The sequence below is a fragment of the Rhinolophus sinicus genome, chromosome 18 (genome assembly GCF_057876585.1).
Source record: "Rhinolophus sinicus isolate RSI-liver-muscle chromosome 18, RSI-T2T, whole genome shotgun sequence".
Taxonomy (NCBI): domain Eukaryota; kingdom Metazoa; phylum Chordata; class Mammalia; order Chiroptera; family Rhinolophidae; genus Rhinolophus; species Rhinolophus sinicus.
Genome location: NC_142518.1, coordinates 51,833,849 through 51,846,539, shown reverse-complemented (window position 1 = coordinate 51,846,539; position 12,691 = coordinate 51,833,849). Strand labels below are relative to the sequence as shown.

Here is a 12,691-nt window from a genome sequence, read left to right as displayed (position 1 = left end):
TACCACCCTCTCCTCCCCGCTTACCCTCTGGTAACCACTAAACTGTTGTATGTGTCTATGAGTTTTTGTCTCTTTGTCTTGTTTCTTTGTTGCTTTCAGTTTTATGTCCCACACATGAGTGAAGTCATACAGTTCTCGTTTTTTTCTGTCTGACTTATTTCGCTCAGCATAATAATCTCAAGATCCATCCATGTTATCACAAATAGCAGTATTTCATCTTTTGTAATGTAGAGTAATGTTCCATTGTGTATATATACTACATCTTCTTTATCCAATTATCTATAGAAGGACACTTTTGTTGTTTCCATGTCTTGGCCACTGTAAATAATGCTGCAATGAACATCAGAGTACATATATCTTTATGGATAAATGTTTCCAGATTTTTGGGGTAGATACCCAGGAGAGGGATGGCTGGGTCATATGGTAAGAATAGAATTACCATGTGACCCAGCAATTCCTTTAAAGTTTTGATACAAGCCAATGTCCCAAGATCTATTCTAGCTGCTGAGAAGAATGTTAAATCGAGGTGGAGTTTTGTGACAGCCCTCCTAGGCAGGGCTATGCAGAGATACAGAGCAGGCTGATACAAGCTGCCAAACGTGAGCTGTGACTCTATTAAACTGAAGATTCATAATTTGTATACAAATATACTCTGCACTTGACAGAAAGAGAAGAGCAGAAAATATTTTTCGAAGCACAAATCTAAAGTTTACAGAGACATAGTCGGCACATTTGTCAATTGAATCAATAAATAGATAATTTAACATTGTTCTAAGACCACAGAAGGAAGTTTCATTTTCCACGAGTGACAGGAATCTTACAGGAGCAAATGGCTTCACTGAGCCTTTAATTTTTAGTCATAGCGGCAAGGCCATGACCCATACATTTACTGTTTTTTTGCCAAATTCTTTGTTTCTCATCTTCAGAGCCTAATGGTGGCACTGGGTAATCATATTCAGCCAGTGATAACAAAAGCAGGCAGTCACCTCTCGCATTCATCATTCATTCTATTAGTTTAATAGGAACCCAGGATGGTTCAAGATCTACATTTATGGCTTAAAATGACCAAGTCATTTTTGCTTTGATGTTCTAATTTTTTTAAAGTAGAAATTGCCAGCAAGTTTTCAGCCAGGTAGCTTAGGTCATTTTTATTCCTGAGTGAACTTTAATGTTTTTTAACCAAAATGGAAGGCTTTTTAAGTAAGGGCTCATTATACAAGTGCTAATGTGATCTAAACTGCAAGCTAGAAGATTATAATTAAAGGGTAATTTTATTATGAGATAAGTTACTTCCCAAGAAAATAGTTTTCAGGACTACAGTGTTATCACAGTAGAAAATAGTCATAATGCTAGTTTGGGTACTAATTATTACATGCTATTAAATATAAGTAGTTTTAAATTTGTTATATAACTTTTAACTTCACATCAGTTTGGGGAGAAAACATAATGCCTACTTTAAAGGGAATCAGTAATAGTTTTACAAATGCTAGTTTATTTAGATAAACTTTTCTGATTCCAATATATCATCCTTTGTTCATCCAGTTCACTAATTGATGACTTCTGTTTTCTAAATTGTCCATAAAAGCTCTCAGAATATCACCTAGGCTTTTCCTATGTAGAAAACATAAGCACCTGCATATTTCCTTTTTTTTTTTTTTTTACAAAGGAAATGCTTCATTTTACCAGTTAACAAGTTGACATCTGCTTATTTGCAAACGTATAGATGTTGAATAACATAGTCCTGCCTCCTTTGTATTTATATGGAACTATATGATTTAGAGGCATACTAAAAATATAAAATGATCTCTGTGTAATACTCACAAGTTAAAGTTGTGTGCAGGAGCATACCAGTACATTCCCTGTTATTACCACACTGATGCTAGCCTAAGTGATACCGTGTTTCCCCGAAAATAAGACCTAACCAGAAAATAAGCCCTAGCATGATTTTTCAGGAGGACATTCCCTGAACATAAGCCCTAATGCATCCTTTGGAGCAAAAATTAATATAAGATCTGGTCTTATTTTCAGGGAAACACGGTAGTTGTGATTGTTTCTGTGACTCGCTAGTTTTTATAGTTTATATTCAGTTTTATTTTTTCTGAACGTGACATATGATCTCTCATAATACTGCTAGTGTCTTATTTACCCACTCATACTGATGAACAGCTTGGTCTGTGGCCTCCCACTCCCAAGGCATTGATGGGTCACTCCTCCTTCAGGAGCCCCATCCCCCAGGAGCTGTCACTACCATAGGAACAACAATAGTTAAATAGTGTTGTACTCTTTGTATCATACTACAGGTATAAAATGAATTAAATTGGCTGATGTGAGCTAGACTGGCAACCTACCACCATTTAGAACACTTTTTATGGACAGGTTACCAATTCACTTATGACATTTGGCACATAACTTGTAAGTCGAAGTCCAGCTTTATAGGTCAGATGAACTATCAAGTTGCTCATATATTGCAGTGTCATTCATTTTCTCATGTCATTGAGGAAGAGGGCAATTTTAGGTGTCATATATTCTGAAGCTACCATTCATTGAGCATTTTCTATGGACCAGACACTATCTTAAGCATCTTATATATACTATCTTATTTGGTCCTCAGAACAACCCTATGAGGTAAGTATCCATGATATCCCCATTTTACAGATGAAGAAACTAAGGTCCATATGGGGCTAAATAACTTGTCCAAAGGTCACATAGCTAGCTGGTAAGTTTTTGAGCCAAGATATAATCTCAAGTCAGTTGGACCCTAGTGTTTGTAAATTCATCTAATGTGCTGTGTTTTTATCTTGTTAGTGTAACTATATCCTAAATGTATTAAGCCACTAGATTGACAAAGTGTTTATTCTTGTTTTGTGTAGGTGTATGTTAAATAGTACCATTTGCGACAACATGGATGGATCTTGAGATTATTATGCTAAGTGAAATAAGTTAGAAAAAAATTGAGAATCTTACGATTTCACTGATATGTGGTATATAAAACTGAAAAAAACAAAGGAACAAGACAAACAAATGAAGAAACAAAAACTAACAGACATAGACAATAGTTTAGTTTAATAATTAAACTAAACTAATATTTCTTTCTCCCTATGCTTTCTTTCAACTCCACATCAAAGCTCAGAAGTTTGTTCTTACTATCTCTCCACCCACTCCCAAAGAATATCAGTTTTAATCACCTGATGCAGGAGTCTACCAACTGTAGATGGCCAGGTGGTAAAGAGTTTAGATTTTGCAGCCCATATGGTCTCTATTACAACTACTCAACTCAGCCATTGCAGTGAAAAAGCAGCCATAGACAATAGATAAAGAAATGAGACTGGTTGTGTTCCAATAAAACTTTATTTACAAAATTAGGCAGCAGGCTGGATTTGCCCTGTGAGCCAGTTATCAGTTCCTAGACTAATGCGTGACCTTGTGTGTACCTTGCAAAGGAGGGATGAAGTGGTACAGAAAGACATAGCCTTTAAAACAAGCACATATCTTAAAACCCTTTAATGGCTTCTTTTACCAATAGGATAGAGTGCAAGCTCCCTAGCATGGCAGAGACCCTTATCTAACAATGAGCTGTATTCATCTAAATAAAAGTAGAAATATGTTTAGAATAGGATAGCAATGCTACTTGCCATATTTACTTTCGTGTGTGTGTATTGTTATTGTTAATTCTGATCACATTTACTTTCTTATTCTCTTACCTTGCCACCTAAGCTATGCATACATCTTGACATTTTAACTTATATTATTTTTGATGATGATGATAACAGCTACCATTTATATAGGCTTAGTCTCTGCCATTTTATAGACAAAGAAAGCAAGGCTCAGAAGTTGAGTAAGCATTCCCCAAATCACGTTGACGCTAAGTGGCAGAGCCAGTATTTGTACTTGGCTATCTATTCAGAGTCTATGATCTTGAACACAGTGCTATACTCCTTAAAGCCCAGGTGGAGAAAAATGATACCAGTAATACAAATGGTTGAGCAAATAATGAAAATTTTTCTTGATTTTAATAATGACTTTATAAAATTATTATATGCTAAATTAGGCTATGGATATCACAAATAGGCTCTATTGGGAAATTGCATAAAGAATATTAAGGGAAGTTGTGTTTCAGCTGACATGTAGAATGGCTGTCCTTTAATTCTCAACTATCTGGACACTTGATGAAGAATCTTATCAAGTACAGATACACTTGAAGGGTGGATCTGAATACATGTATAGAAGTAGAGGGAGACAAGTCATGGAATTCTGTAAGTAGATTTTTTTTTGAAGGTCATGTATATTGAGTAAAGTTCTATAACTCAAAGACATTTTTAAGGGTAATATTTACTTTATAAAATAGTGTCAGAAAGGCACATACCTTTGAAGCTGATGTCCAAAAACTGGTGTGTCGTTTCTTCCCTGGCCAGGCTGAGACACTTTTCCAGCAAATCTGCCCCAACGAAGACTTCTGCCCACCCCCACCAAATCCTGAAGACATCATCCTGGATGGAGACAGTTTACAACCAGGGGCTTCAGACTCCAGTGCTGTACCAGAGGCCAACGCAGAGACTCCCAAGGAAACCGCAAGCCTGGGAAATCCAGAGGAGCCCTCTGAATAACAGATATCCAAACTGGATACACCAAACTGGATATCCCTTTTTGGAAATTCCTCCTGGCCTCAGAGTCTTCTTGATAGAAGAACTGTTTGAAAAATATTAAAAAGCAGCAGCTAATTGACATGTAGAATTACCAAAAGGAACAGGTCATAGAAATCTAAAAGGGGATTTTTCCTAAAATAGGACACATAGTACTTGTAAAGCACATTGACTTGCCTGCTTTAAGATACCAAACCTGTGGAGTTAGCAGATAAAAATTATAAATGAATTGATTCCCAGGAATATAGCTTTGGAGATGAAAGTGATCCTACACGTTATTAATAATTCTGTGCTTTTATGGCAGCTGTTGCTTCCCCTTTGTGTCTTTCTTTGAAAGCCACATCTTCAGAATCGGCTCACTTCTTTCCTTTGACTATTTGAATTATATTTTCTTTAAGGATATGAGCATCATGACACAAATTATGAAAACATGTAAATGAAGTCAAGAAAAACTAAAGTATCATGATCTGGCAAGAGCTTTTGTGGCATAGCGGTTTGATTTGTTTTCTAAAGAAGTATTAAAATGCTAATAATTAAAGTAGACATTTTTAAGAAAGAAATCATGAGCCCATTACTCAGTGTTTTTTAGTGTTAGTAGTGATATGTATATGTGAACCATTTATACACTAGGAAAACTCAATACTGAAGAAATGGAAGGAAAGATTAGATTTGGATAGACCCATCGGTATTAGGAAATTTTGTCTGGTCAAGTAACTGGAGCACCAGCGCAAGTGTCTGTAGACCTCATTTAGTCCTGGCTATGCTAATGGATGATATTAGGCAAATCATGTAATTTCTGGGCCTCTGTTTCTCCGTATGTAAGATGGATATAGGAATGCCCTGCCTATTCTATGAGAATGATTTTGAAGATAAATGCAGTGCCATCTTTAGAATGTTTTTTTCTGGAAGAAAAGTTGTTTCAAAATTTTCCCATTGACTTGGAGGTGACTGTCAAAAGTCTCATGCAGCAAATAATTGCTGTCATTCCCCCAACACAGTAGATCACAGTGTTTTTTATTGTATTAAGCTTTTAAAATAAAATTATATTTCCTGTATTAGTATTTTATGGTCTTATACACCAGTAAATGTAGTAACATGTGGAATTTTGGTTTTGAATCTTAATAAGGAAAACACTGCAAATTCTTCATATTTCTTTTCCGGTAGCTAAACCTGAAACCACCAAGGACTAAATAGAATATGCAAATTGCTAAATCATAGTATGCACTTAACATAAAATATAGGGCTGTACATAGGCAGCAAATCTAGTTACAGTGACAGTGACTATATTAAAAGTTTTTCCAAATGCTCTGATGGTTTACTTGTTTTCAGCAATAGTTGGGATTTAACAACTTATTTCATTACATAAATATATAAAAAGTTTATTGTTGTGCAGTCTGGCCTGTATTGCTGACCAGAGAGCTGTGGCTACAGTAGAAAGCACATAGTTCTTACATACTTCAGCTGCAGTGAGGCTCTGACCTCCAGATTTCTGGGAAGATCTAGCTCTATCAGGTCACAGACTCATGGGAAAGAACCAAGGAATGTATCTCTTGCCTCACCTTTCCAACCTCCTGCAGATATAGCTGAATCCAGATGCAACGAAAACCTTCCCAGACTTTCAGACTACTCCTAACCCCTCTGCTCACTGTACAGCCCCTCCCCTATTTCTTTAGTTCCTTCTTTCCCCCTCTTCCTCTTTTATAATGCTATACGAATCAGGGACAGGAGAATTACATTATAACCTTTGTTATATGGCTTCAGATCTTTTTTCAGTCAAATCATGTTTTCTGAATCCCAACTGTAGCATGCACTGAATGCACAATACATAGCTATAAGCACTGGGTATTGACCCTGCCCCTCAATACCAGCAATATAATAGGTTCCACTATGTGAGAGTATTAAGTCTGAATACAATTGCAGTAAGTTGCACCGATTAAGATATTGTACTTTGTTATTATAGTCTTAGAGTTAAGGCCTCTTGAATGCAGCATGCACATTTATGTACACAGCTAATCAGAGTGGGCCCAGAATAACTAGAAAAATTCTGATAGCTTTATGACAACTATCTGTATGTAGAGCAATGAAAGAGATATTCTGTAGTCTCGTGACCAAGCCCATACTGTACCCTATTTCATCTATTGACCAGCATCAGAATTTCTCTTCCAGGTTATTTATTAAATACTGTTGAAATGTTTAAAAGCTCCTGAATATGATTAGTGATAATTAAGATAGTACACAACTGTTAGAGAATTTTAGATATTTCCTGTTGCCTCAAAATGTAATAGAAATTGTTCTAAGTGCTTTCTTTTTAGCTATCTTAATTACTGCAAATAAATATTTGTTTTCATAGTTTTAAGTCAAATCTTTTGGTTGTGTTGTAAAACCGTAAGCCTGAAGTCATATAAATAAAATTAATATGTTGTACGTGATGCAGAAATTTCAGTAGCTAATTTGAAATTTTAAAAACTGCGATTATCAAAGAATTTTGAAATGGGATTTATAGATGATGTAATACAGAATTGTACCCCTGAAATCTATGTAATTTCACTAACAATTGTCACCCCAATAAATTTAAGAAAAAAAGAATTTTGATTCATGTGTTTAAAATGCTTAGTTATATATGCATTGTTCTTATTAAGCAAAAATGATAATACCATCCAGTTCAGTGATCAATATGGAAAACAGTTATTAACCCTATGTTGCTAATGTATTTTTCTTTAGTTGGTATGCCTGCCCAGAAAAAGATATATAAATAAAATAAACTTATATGTTTTTCGATAGGAAACTAAGTTACAGTTTTCCTCATCTCCTATGATACTTAGTTGCCCACAGTAAAATGGCCACGGTAATCGTTAACTTCTAGAATGGTAGTTTCTGAGATTGGCAACCTTTGTCTAAAATAATGGCCATGCTAATGATTAACTTCTATCACAACTACAGTTCTTAAGAAGGTAGCCCTTTGTCCTAAGTCCTTACAACCTCAAAAAATTTTGTGGAAGTTGGATTGCTCAATTGTAATGATTCTTTAAAGCAGGAATTAAACAATTTTCTTAACAAATAAGTTATTTACTGCTATAGGTATTGAATAATTTATCTCTCTCAGTTAATTTTCTTATATGCATTTCACAAAGCATGAATATATGATTATTCATAATTTGCACACTGTAGCAGTAAGTTTTCAGAGGAAATAAAGTGTTTTAAATGCCTTTTAGACATGCTATGCTATTTTTTAATGTTAAAGTTTTGTATATGTGCCAAGAAATTAAAGATTGTCTTGGAACTGATTTATTTGTTAGTGTCAGTTTATTATTTAAACAATTGTCCAGCTGTATAATTGATTTTGTTTCTAGGCATCTGTCGACTGTGTCAGGTTTGTGGGAAAGGTAATCAAGTGATACGTGGGTATGCTTTACTTAGTGAACTGTTCTAGATGCCAGCATCAGATCTCATTCTGTTTGAAATCAGTGCTATGAGGCATGGGCTATGGCTTTATAGTACGTTGATTGCCTACAAACTGTTTTTACATTTCACTTGGTGTATGAGAATCTGAAGTTTCTCATACTTACTTGGTGAATGAAAACCTGAAATGTTTTTCTCTGTTGTGGTTGAGTCCCCAACAGCTTACTTGCAACAGACAAGAGACTGCTGATGTTCTTTTTATGTAGAAACCATTCATTGAACTATGATTTGTTAACTTGAATCAAATAATTGAAGCAGAGTGACATCTTCTGTCAATTGCAAGTAGTTTCTAAAGCTTCTCACGCAGGACACATTCAAAAGATAACAGGACTCTTTCAAAACTGGCAGTTTATCTGTGAGATTATTAATAAGTCAAGTTTGACAAAGATAAGGTTAATTGAATTTTTAAACAAGTAGCTGTATTCTTCAAGAACCTTGGAGCTTATACAGTATTCACACTTATTTTTTTAAAAAAAACAAGAAGTGCTTTGATATGTTTGAATTCCCCTCTTTAATGGTGGCTTTTTTAAAACACCAGTAAGGTGGTTTAACACTTAGCATCCCAGGTCACATTTTGAAGACTTTTCTTTCCATTAATACAGTTTAGCTGTAAGGCTGCAGTGAGATACCCCTCCCTTACAAGTTGCCACATCTGCTCTTCCTGGTGAGGATGACTCTTAGGACCATTTGACAGGTAATCATTAGAACTTGGATTCTAGTAGACTGTAGGGTCATTCAGCCTATCACTGCAGGGGGATTTATGCTGGTAACTCCTATTAATGTTAATAGGACTTGCATGTGTCAATGCTATCAATGAGACAGTCGACCCTTAAATGAAATATTTTTTAGAGATGGACACTTGCTGATGAAGAAGCATTAGTGAATTGTTCTATTCATGATTTTCATATGTAGAAAAAATAGCAAGACTATACCAATTGAGCAGAGGATTTATTTGTAGAGCTAGAAAAGGTGAAATACTAGCTCTTAATGTTCTATTCCCATTTCTAATCTATATTAGTACTATTACTCTATTTCATCTTATAAGCATAACATTTTTCTCTTATCTTTAAACAAGTAAAGTAATTTTTCCCAGAATTCAGTGGAAATCAAAACTTTAATGTCAGCATCCTAATAGTGCTGGAAATACTGAACATTTTAAAGCTATGCAATAATGCCCAGTCTCCAAGCAGACTAAACCAGGAGATATATTTTGCTCATCGAGTTGGAAGAAAGTAAAGGATGGATAATATCCAGAGTGGTGAGTGTAGAGGAAAAGGCACTCTCATACATTATGCACATGAGTATAAGTTGGTTATAGCCTTTTTGAAGGGTAATTTGGTATTACCTATCTAAATCCTAAATATATACCTTTTGACCAAGCAGTTCCACTTCTAAAAATCTATCTTGTGGAAAGTTTTGTACATGTACCTAAAAATACATGGTTGCTCACTGTAGCATTTTTTTTTTTAATTTTGGAAATAACCTAAATGTTCATTAAAAGGAGACTGGCTTAAATTGTTAATGAATGCATTCTATACTATTGAATACTATGCAGCAGCAAAAAAAGAGTGAGGTGTATCTATATGTGGTACATCTCCAACACATCTTTAAAAAGCAAGTCACAGAATAAGTATATTAAATTAGTTATGTAAAAATCAAAACAAAACCCTATGTGTAATATATACTCTGATATATGTATATATATGAGTATAATATATATATACTCATATATATATATATATATATATATATATATATATATATATATATGAGTATATATAGAGAGAGGAAAAGTTTGGGAAGTTTATATACTAAACATACTGGTTACATTGGAAAGAGATTGGGATTGGTGGGAGGGAAAATAAAAGTATAATTTCTAATTCTACATATTTTTTAAGAATTTTTATAAGTAGCAAGTATTTATTATCTCATGAAAAAAATATCTGTTTAGTAATCCAACCAAATTCCTATGTGGTATGTGAGACCATCAAAAATAGTGACTTCAGACATTGGATTACATTAATGTTTTTATAAAGTGTGATTAAGATATGACAGATAAGTGACTAGTTAGATCAACCATGATACATCCATTAGAATGGAATACTGTGCAGCTGTTAAATTGAATTAGGACAATATATACTGTTTTAGTGTGATCTCCAGAACATATTATTAAGGGACCCAGGCACCCTATAAACAAAAGTGTATATAATATCTGCATTTTGTGTAAGAAGGGGAGGCGTATTAAACATACATATTTAAATGGTTATCTATTGGGAAAAGGAAGAGGTAGGGCACAGGAATGGAAGCTAGGCCTCTTCGAATGTACTTTGTCTTACAGTTTTAACTTGAAACCAAAAACAATCCCTAAAATGTTAAAACAAACTAAAACCTTTGAAGATAATTATATATTGAGTGTTGGCATAACCATATGGACAATAATTATTTTAGCTAACTAAAGCACAGTATTCATACATTCTAAGGGGTTGAAGTGACAGCACAAATAAATTTAAACTTTATTCAGTGGGCTTGGTGACAGAATAAGAAAAAGATAAAGCAAAGATAAGCAAAAACCCTATGACGTTTAATTTTAATTAGATAATGTCAATAGAAACTCAAGATGCATTTTTCTCATTCTCAAAAGTATGTATTTGCTAGCTAGGAAGCTGGTAAAGGCTGTTAGTGTCATGTCCAAAGGACATCATAAGCAACTCAAAGGGCTCCCGTTGGTCATTGACGAAACCATTTCAGAATCAAGAGTTCGTAATGATACTCCAAAAGAGCAAACAAACTTTGTTGACCAGACATGAAGATTGCTAGGGCATCAATCCTTTATTCTAGAAACTAATACAAAGAAGCAAATATCCTCTTTCCTGTAAAAACTGTTATTCAAGCTATCCAAATGTTATCAAAGGAAAGTTTTTACACAAGAATCACAATAAATGCATGAAAAATTATAGAATTCCAAAAATCTCTTGTAGACCCAATACAGTAATGGACCTAGGCAATGATTATCAATGGCTGTTGAAACCTTTAGTTGAAAGGTTGATGCAGACATCACCTGAACCTACTAATCAATCTTACAATCATTACAAGTAGAAAATCAGATGTCCTAAGCCTCCTGTGTTGTAATAGGAAGAACACAGCATTAACTCGGAAAAATTATTGCCAAAAAAACCCATATTCAACTTGAATATAATCAAGCCTCTATATCTAACTGCCAATTTATAGACAGTAGGGATAGAAGAGCTGCGGGGACGGAGTCCCAGAAAGCAATTTCTGGGCTCTCGGCCTCGCTTGGAAAGGTGCTGGCTCAGGTAGTAGATGAACATCAGCTGTTACTGGTTGGCCGTTGGCCACTGATATAGCTGCCATGCTTACGCTGGTTGGTTGGTTAGCAGGTTGGCAGAGAAGCAGACGGCGGATTGCCGATCCTGTGGCTCCTGCTTCCTGTGTCTCCAACCCAGCTGCCAGTGAGACTATAGTGCTGTGACTCATGTATCCATGGCTCCGTGGGTGTTCCTTTTTGGCCTCACCATATCCTGTGTTCTGGTGTGGGGAGCAGGAGCTGAGTCCCTGTATGACACATGGCACAATGAGCAGGGTGCGGTGTTGGCCAGAGTCCTCAAAAGGGTAATGGAGCAGTTTATACATATGAAATCTCAGTTTCAGGAGCAGGGTATGGTGCTGGCCAAAGCTCTCCGAAAGGCGGTGGAGCAGTTTGTGCGTATGAACACTCAGTCTCAGGAAACCCCTGAGGAGTGGCGCCGGGAGCAGGAAATGCAATCTGCCTGGAAGAAATGTGATCCCTCAGTGAATTGGTGGTCCTCTCTAGCCTCCGAATGGCCACCCTGGTGGCCGTGGCGGGTGTCACCTTCCTTTTGGTGGTCTGCTGCTGCCGTGGGCTCCTAGAATTGTGGACATCTTACACCGAGGCCTCCACCCAATCGGACGCCTGGCGCGGCAAGCAGGATTCCAGCCAGGTAGGAATGGAGTCTGACTCTGGGCAGGAGGACATGTGGCCCCCACACAGTGTGTGGTGCCCGGTGGCCACTGTTCTCAGGAGTTGGACTCCCGTGGAGGGGTGGGAGGACATGGATGGTTCTCTGACCAGTATAGGCTGGAGAAAGCAAAGGTCATTGCAGCCCTGTGGGCTGGGAGGTGCTTGCTGAGGCAGCCCAGATGCGGAACTTATAGTCCCAGGAGGAAATGCTTGCTGAGTCCTTGGTGGAAGATGTGGGTGAGGTCAAGGTTGTCCCTCACCCCCAGGTTGGGGAGGATTTGGAGCCCTCACCCTGTGGAGAGAGCACACATTGTGAGGCCAATGCACAGCCCTGGCTTATCTGTCAAGTTTTTGGGTGTTGTGTGGTCAGGTAAGACAAAGGTCATACCAGAGGCGATTATTGATAAAATACAAGCATTTCCCTGGCCGACCAAGGTCTCCCAACTGCAGACGCATTTGGGTCTGCTAGGATATTGGTGGGTGTTTGTACCCCAGTTAGCACATATGGCAAGACCCTTGTATGACATGATAAAAATGGAGGTCTCATGGGATTGGACAGAGGCTATAGAGCAAGCCATTGTTGCCACAAAAT

The 12,691-nt window shown here is 36.6% G+C and overlaps 1 protein-coding gene across 1 annotated transcript in view; it reads left to right on the top strand.

The window, feature by feature from the left end:
- The window catches only part of CHM (CHM Rab escort protein), a 191,514-nt gene extending 183,590 nt beyond the window's left edge, over positions 1-7,924 (top strand). The window contains exon 15 of the mRNA XM_019717433.3: positions 4,413-7,924. Coding sequence (XP_019572992.2) covers positions 4,413-4,604 — 192 coding nt within the window. The 3' untranslated portion in view covers positions 4,605-7,924. The remainder of the gene's footprint in view (positions 1-4,412) is intronic.
- The last annotated feature ends 4,767 nt before the right edge of the window (positions 7,925-12,691 follow it).